At 35.2% G+C, this 8,538-nt stretch overlaps 1 protein-coding gene across 2 annotated transcripts in view; it reads left to right on the forward strand.

Annotated features, from left to right (window-relative positions):
* The first annotated feature begins 250 nt into the window (after positions 1 to 250).
* The window catches only part of LOC117103428 (E3 ubiquitin-protein ligase CCNB1IP1-like), a 47,943-nt gene continuing 39,655 nt past the window's right edge, over positions 251 to 8,538 (forward strand). Inside the window, exons 1-2 of one of the 2 annotated variants that reach the window (XM_033243967.1) lie at positions 251 to 442; positions 6,099 to 6,158. In XM_033243967.1, coding sequence (XP_033099858.1) covers positions 364 to 442; positions 6,099 to 6,158 — 139 coding nt within the window. In that variant the 5' untranslated portion in view covers positions 251 to 363. The remainder of the gene's footprint in view (positions 443 to 6,098; positions 6,159 to 8,538) is intronic. The other variant, XM_033243968.1, reaches the window with a different exon arrangement.

Genomic DNA, 8,538 nt, shown 5'->3' on the forward strand with positions numbered 1-8,538 from the left:
ATTATTATTATTATTATTATTATTATTATTATTATTATTATTATTATTATTATTATTATTATTATTATAATATGCACTGTAAAGATTTAAAAGATATCAATGATCGTCAATTGTTCGTGTGTGTGTGGTGTGGTATGGTATGGAGTTATTATGATTTTTCCAAAGAGGGCGGCAATCAAGTATTACGGGCCGGCTCTGCATGTCTAGAGATAATGGCCTAGACGACTCGACTTCTAACCAATGAAATCGTTTGAAGTGCGTCGGACCGGGCGCAATAAGTCTTTCCCCCGACCTAGGAAGAGGATCGGAAAATCAGTGCGTTCTGTTCTTCACGACATTTCTTTTCTCTTTGCAAGTTAAATTATGGATTTTGATATGGTGTGTAATTCCAAGAAGTGCCGCAAAAGACTGTCAGGTTTTGCATGGGTTACATCATGTTCTCGTATCCTTTCAATAAACTGTTTTATAGGCCCAGCCTAGTATGGAGATTCCAATATTTTAGCAACAAAAATAGGCCAAGGCCTAGGCTTGGTTTACCCTAGGCTAGGTTAGGCCTGGCGTGACCTCAATTTCAATTTACAGTACCTATCTCGATCCCGGCTCTGGCGTGACCGGGATTGACATTTCCTCGTCGGCACAGTCGATGACGCCGTTGCGTTTAGAAGTTCTTGAATAAAAAACCCGCGAGTTCTTCATGTGTGTATTATAATAAGACGCAATCATCAGTTGTCATTTATAAATGCACTTCAATCCGAAAACTAGCATCGCCATTAAATCCGAGCCTAGGCTAGGCCTAGGCCGGTATTTTTATTGTGGCGGCGGTCTAACTTCCTGTTTCGACTTTCCTAATTTGGAGGTCAATCCAACTAAATTCAGGTAGTGTGACTGACCCAGAATTTTGAGCCTGGCTAAATCTCACCCGGGGTGATTCAAGCCTGGCTTGAGACTCAAGTGTGACCGTAGCCAAAATAGAACAAGAGAGCCAACTACGCTCATTGAGAGCGTAAAAAATGATACACCCTACGCAGCTTTGTGTAGGATGCCAACTAATGCTTGGAGGTGATTTTTATTACCCAGTACTCCACCACGCATGGTCTGTTTGACAGTACTTTTGTTTTCTGCTTCTGAGTTCTTAGCGGGCATACTTCTACTGCGCTGCACTGGGTAATAAAAAGAACATACAACCATCAGTGGGCGTCATACGCAGGCGTGACGTTTTCAAAAATGGGAGTACGCTCTCTTGTTCTATTTATACTCTTTGGTTAGGCCCACATGATCTCTACTATATAATAGCTGGATCTATGATAGCTCATTGGCTGCTTTTAGTGTGGCTACCATAGAGATATAAGAATACTAGAGCGCAAACTGCAATGTATTTGATGTTCGAAATACGCAGAGCTGTGTGTGTGTACTATCCAAGATGGCTGCCATAGATTTAGCCAATCAAATTTCGCCTAAGCAACATCATTTGCAACAGCGCCCTCAAGTTACACAGAAAGTTCAGTACAGCTAGTACAGCTAATAATATGTATACTAAACCTGAAGGTGGCGCTTTACTACGACGGTCATCTTGGATGGTACTCATACATAACTCTGCGTTGCTTCGCCATCTTGTCAGCACTCTAGTTTAATAGCTCTATGGTGGCCACCGAGATGGCATGTTGGAAAATTAACTCTTTACCACCAATGTTTGCGGAGATATAAGGACCATATAGCTATAACCTTGAAACATGTCGAAGGTCACAAACGCATTTACGGTCATTTTTTAGCAAAATGTTCTATTAGAGCAAATAGAAATATGCATGTTCCGAACAATTTTTCACCAAAATTAACTCTCTACCTACCACCAGTGGTTGCGGAGATAATAACGACTCAATGGCTATTATATATAAAATATGTCAAAGGTCAGAAATGGCATTTCCGGTCATTTTTTAGCAAACTCATTAATTAGACCAAATAGAAACATGAATGTTCCGAACAAATTGACACCAAAATCAACTCTCTATCACCAGTGGTTGCGGAGATATAAAGACCACATGGCTATGACCTTGAAACATGTCAAAGGCGGAGATACAAGGACCTTATAGCTTTGACCTTTGACCCTGACCTTTTGCCCTTTTGCCACATTTTGAAAATGTGTTACCAAGCCAAAAATGATTCTTGGACCACCCTCAACCCATTTCTGAAGTCAAATTCTCTGCACCTCAAAGTGCATACAAAACCTTGTCTGGTTCCTAGGGTATATGAGGTAGGTGTATATTTTGATCTCCAAATATCTTACTAATAAATCAACATCTAATAAAATATTGAATATAATAATAGTAATCAAAAATTATATTGAATATATATGTTAGTAAAACAACTTTTATGTGTGAATTTGGTAACAAATATTGCACTTCAATCTTATGTTAATTTACACAATCATGTACAGGTACATAGATGCCATATTGTAATTTTGTAACGATAAATATTTTTTTTCCATGATTATACTTAGGAGGTAGGTGTATATTTTGGTGTCCAAATATCTTACTAATAAATCAACATCTAATAAAATATCGAATATAATAATAGTAATCGATAATTATATTGAATATATATGTTAGAAAAAACAGCTTTTATGTGTGAATTTGGTAACAAATTGCGCTTCAATCTTATATGTTAATTTACACAATCATGTACTTTCGTTTGCAGATTATTGGTGGTACATGACCTTCTACACCAACCCAGGGAACATAGGACCCTGCATAAAAGACCTCAAATACCAACAGAGGGTGCACGTCATCGGATGACATCGGCCGATGACGAAATGATCTGAGATTAGGTCATTTACCTGATAAAGATACTATTTCGAAACCGGTTTAAATACTGTAGTATTTAAACAAGTTTAAATTTTAAAAACCGTATTGTTGATAAAGCATTTATTTAAATACTGAAAAGCATATTGTGAATAAAGCATTTATTTAAAAAATGAAAAGCATATTGTAGATAAAGCATTATTTTATATAAAGATTTTAATACTGAGAAGCACGATATGCATAAACCATTTTTTTTTTTACAGATTTAATTTCTGTGAGGCATGTTCTTCATTTAGCCACTTTTTTGAAACCATTTTAAATATTGAGAAAATATTTAAAAGTTTTAAAAATTTTTTTGTTAAAACAGATTTAAATACTGTGAAGGCTATTGTGGATAACACTTTTTTTTACATATTTAAATACTGTAAAGCCTATTGTAATTAACAATAACACAAGATCGACTACTAACATGTCTACTAGTATATTATTATGTTGTTTTGTAGCATTGTAAACAAAATTGTTGAAACCCATTCTTATAAATAACCAAATCATACATTTCTACCAACTTTTAATACTAAAACTGAAAATCAGTAGTACTTATTAGTATTTACATGAATTGCATACTCACACCATTTTACTTTCTATTAGAAACTGCTAGTTTAAATATCTAGTATTACCCACTTAATCTAGATTAAATTATGTTATAATACAGCAAGTTAAAATATAACTTTAAGATCTAGTAAGCCTAGGCCTAATACATTTGTTTAAAAAGATGCTACTGTCAAATGAGTTTTAAATAATGTTTCAAGCAGGAATTTACATAACTACATGAAGTTACAATCAAACTATAAAGATCTAATTAACATTTTGTCAATTTTTATTTAAAATGTTTTATTTAAGAATCTTTAAAAAATTAACTAATTTAAAAACACACTATTGATTGATTAAATTATTTAATTTAAAAAACAAACAAATGATACATTGATTGATTAAATTATTTATTTTTAAAAAATCAAAATAAATTATTCAAATTAATGAATTTGAAAATGTAAATGTTGCAATTACTATTTTATTACTTTTTATACAATTGCCGTACTGCATAAAGTAATTCGCGCTCCACAGTCTGATCCACACTGATTTAGAAAAAACCAATTTCTTAACCAATTCACTGTCAGAGTTGGACTCTGAACTGTACACGAAAAATTAATTCACACTCCACGGTCTACTGATTTCAAAAAAAGAAATTTCATCTACGAAATTTCTTTGCCTATAGGCCAAATTGATGTCAGAGTTGTAAAGCACGATTTTGAAAATGGATCAGATGAGAGCGATATGGATGTAGGCCTGGGCAGTGCTCGAAAATTGAGTAGTAGTGTTGAGCTTCCTCCAAAAAAGTAGCTAAAACACGCGCAAACATGCAAGTTAATAACGGAAGGTATCCTGTCAGTTTGAAATCAAAACTACTGTACTGTAGGTGATGCCTACGGTACACTCAGTGATTGGTGCTGTGTTGATTTTCTGACTAGGCCTAAGGCCTAGTCTTGCACGGTGGTATTGCTGAGTGTGAGTCAAAACGGTTACATTTTACAATCCGTACAGTACATTGGTACTATGTCTTGAGAATACTTCTTTCACATTGCCAAAACTCTGCTCAGAAGTTTTTCAGACTCTTTTTGTTGGCCTTATAGGGTTGGCATATCTGTAAATGGCTACCGTCAAATGAGTTTTAAAAAATGTTTCAAGCAGGAATGTACACGTACATTAAGTTGCAATATAACTATAAAGATCTAGTTAACATTTTATTATTTTTTATTAAAAATGTTTTATTTAAGAATCTATAAAAAAAAAATTAATTTGTTTAAAAACACACTATTGATTGATTAAATTATTTTTTTTTTAAACAAACAAATGATACATTGATTGATTAAATTATTTATTTTTAAAAAACCAAATAAAATATTCAAATTACTGAATTTTAAAATGTAAATTTTGCAATTACTATTTCATTACTTTTTATACAATTACTGCATAAAGTAATATAAATGGCAACTTATTTGATATTATATTCTTTTTAAAGACTAAATTATTTTAGTTTTAAATTTATGTTGATCTATTGATTATATTTTTAATACATTTTGCAGCATTTATTTAGATGCAAGATCTTATAAAAATCAGTTTTACAGTATTACTAAATTTTATCACTGGGGGCCATTTTTAACTACTTTGTCTTTTGGGGCCATTTTTACCATACACCCTATACTGTGGAAGTTGGATAGCTTGGTGGTTAAGATGCTTGCCGTCCAATCCCAGGGTCCTGGGTTCAATTCCTGCCAGTTGCAGGATTTTTTCTCACGACCAAAACAACTCCACTCCCTAAATCTCATATGGAGATTTAGTTTGTGTAAAGCATCGTGTGTATGTTTGTCTTGTGTAAGGGATTGTCACCTACAAGTAGGATAGTGATATATTCGCTGTTGACAATCCTTGGCACATGTATTGTGTGCCTAAATAAATAAATAAAATAATAAAATACTGTATTGTTGTCTTAGACCGAATTGACCAACAAAGATTGGGAGCCAGTGAGCTGTCTGATAGTTGAGAGCGAGCTGTCAAATGGTTCAGAGGGAGCAATAAATAATTTTTGGAAACCATCACTATTCAACAAACCAGCAAGATTTATAACCCAGGTTTTTCCAAAAGCCAGGGTGCCATGTCAACGGCCAAAAATGCAGCATGAGTCGACACCACACCACCGCCACCACCGTGGTTCTGTGAGAGGTAAAGCATGCTAATCCCCCCTTTCAATCCTATTTTTCATTGTGGCTTTGATTCGCGATAAACCTTATGGGGAGCTGGGGGACCAGCGGAGGCATCCAGTGGGGTCCAGGAGGGTCAGGGGCGAAGCTCCAGCGTTTTATGTAATGGGATGCCTAATTAATTCGGACGATTACAGACATAGTGAATATCGTTTAAAATATTTTTCTTTCCAAATAGGCCTACACTGTGATGTTATTTATTTTATTGTTTTGTTCTGGGGAAGTGTTCCCCTCCCCCTTCTTGGCAGTGGTGGAAATACCCTAGCTGGAAGCTCTGCAACCTTGCCTTGATATTGAATAGGCAGTAGCTATAGAATAGGCCTTATTAAGTAGGCATCTCAAGTCAATAGAACCATATGTATATATATATATGTCATAGTTAACCAAGGTTGATGGTGATGGTGACAATGACTTAAATAATTATTAATAAAATGAAGAGTTCTTCTTATAATGCTAGAGAGAATTGGGAGCCTTGACATGTATGTAGATATATTTTGTGATGAAGATGGGGCAAGAGAATTCAATAAATCCTATTCCTGTCCTGCTTGTAAGTACTACTACATTATTATATTATTTATTAAATGTTGTAAAACAATAATTTATTAAAGTACCATCAAAATACCGTAGTGGTTAATGATTTGAATTTATAAAGCGCAAAATACAAAAGTTTATGTGCTGAGAGTTTAGGCAGGATTTTGAAACTGGGTGGGCAAATTCAAAAGTAGGGTGTGCAATTTTTGTTTTCCTGTGATGGTATGGTGACACTGTATAACAACGCGACGGGCATAATAACAGCTGTGTTCCGGTAACTGATATAAATCATCAGCTAACCTTAAAATGTATGTACAGAGGAGCAGTGAATATAATTGATGTCTTAAGTCATCTATATGTAATTCATTATTTATATTTCAATGGCGGATCCAGGATTTTGAAATTGAGGACCCATGGAAGGATTTTCACAGATGGGGGGAGGGGTCAATGATAGTACCTCGGCCCCACTAGGGTTGGGGCTGAGGTAAGAAACTTTATGAGTATATGGCACCTCTAGATGGCCGGAAATGGCGCTCTCAGACTTAACTTGATTATAATTTTTCTTTTTTTTTCTCCATTTTTCTTATAATTTATTGAAAACAATGTTAAAAAATTATTGAATTAGGCCAAAAAAATATACTTGTTTAGCGTCACACCCTCAGAAATTTTCAGGGGAGGGGGCGGGGTTTTTTTTATAGGCGCCGACTAGTCGTTTCATGCCAGACTAGCTAGGGTCTAGTAAGCTAGGCCTAAAACATCTGCCAATTGTCTTCATAGTAAATTATTATTATCATATTTAAAACATTGTTTAATCTAAAAATAACCAAATTAAACATGTAGGCCTACTGTACTATACGGACGATCGAATCGTCTGTGACTTCTGTCAACAAGCATATGTGAGGGAAGCGTATTTTTTTCTGCAGGTAGCTTTAGCCTGTTGCGAGATCTAAGGTAGTAAGCCAATCACTATGCAGCCTATGTGCAGAAAAAACACACTCTTGTAATGTTGGTGGCGCACTTTAAATCTTGTTCCCGGTGATCACGATGAAGAAAAAACTATCGTTTTTCATTGATTATTTCGTTGATATTTTTTAGTCGATTTTCATAATTTTTTTCAAAAAAAAAAAGAGAGAGAGGCAGCTAGAAAATCAGGGTTGGGCGGTGATGCTAAACAAGTATTTATTTTTGGCCTATGGTGGCAGATCCACTCCTAAAGAGATAATGTGCTGTTACAACTATTGTAGTCAATACAGTATATGAAAGTAATCAAGGAAGCCTATCAGATATTCAGTTTTAGGATATATTTTATGGGGTGGGGGAACTAAGATGTCCGACTGGGGGGGGGCTAAGTATTTATGAGTGTAACTGTAGCGCGCAGCGTTATCTGAGTGCCAAAGCCCTGAGCCAGGGCTGGGTATGGGAGGGGGGTGTCCTCTCCTCCCAAAACAAGATTTTAAAAAAAAATTCGGACTCCTAGATGGCCGGAAATGGCTGGAATGGGAGAACTAGGCCTTTTTTTTTTTGCAGTTCCGACTGCCCGACAAGCTTTGTCCAATGGGGGGGCCTTGACCAGACCAGTGGGGGGGCTTTAGCCCCCTGCCCCTGTATCAAGAACTTTATCACTTAACTGTCATTGATTGTTTACACAGTGTAGTTAAGAAGGTCAAAACACTGTGCATATTCTGTCTCTTATACACATCTAGATGTGTATAAGAGACAGGAAATGTATACGCGAAAACATAGTTACATAACGCAGCCTATGATTTTGTGAAATACCACTCAGAGCGGCAAACAATGCCTAGTTTGTTAAAGTCACACAAAAGTACCGCTGATGAGTTGTTGATTATTAAGCTAAAACAACTTTAAAATACATTACTAGCAATTACCTAAATCTATAATAATATTAGTGAGTTTTCGGAAGCATACGGAAACGATAACGATACTGATACGTCATCACATTTTTGACAACCAAGTAGGATATCTGTCACAACGTAGTCGATTCATACCTTTTGCATGAATCAACATCATGTTCAGCTTGTACAACATAATGTCAAGAATGTTTTAGGCACGAATGGCGATAATGATAATGACGTATTCGTATTCGTTGTGGTTTTTGTAAGGTTGCGAAATCTCCTTATTAAAAGATTTATTAGGCATACTAATCTTTAAAAAGAAATATAAAACACTGGCCTGGTTATCTACATTTCATCTTTATATTGCTGAAGTATTTATCCAATATATCTACGGTCTATGGAGGTCAAAGTTCAAATAATTTAATAGGTTGCAAACATTGATAAAACAGGTCACGTTACCACGTTTATTCATACCCCAGTAAATGATCATTGGGAATACAATTATATGAATGACCGTTCAAAATAATCAAAAGCTGTGCTAAA

Source organism: Anneissia japonica, unplaced genomic scaffold, assembly GCF_011630105.1.
Source record: "Anneissia japonica isolate Jap-2015-1 unplaced genomic scaffold, ASM1163010v1 scaffold1272_len640109_cov177, whole genome shotgun sequence".
Lineage (NCBI taxonomy): Eukaryota > Metazoa > Echinodermata > Crinoidea > Comatulida > Comatulidae > Anneissia > Anneissia japonica.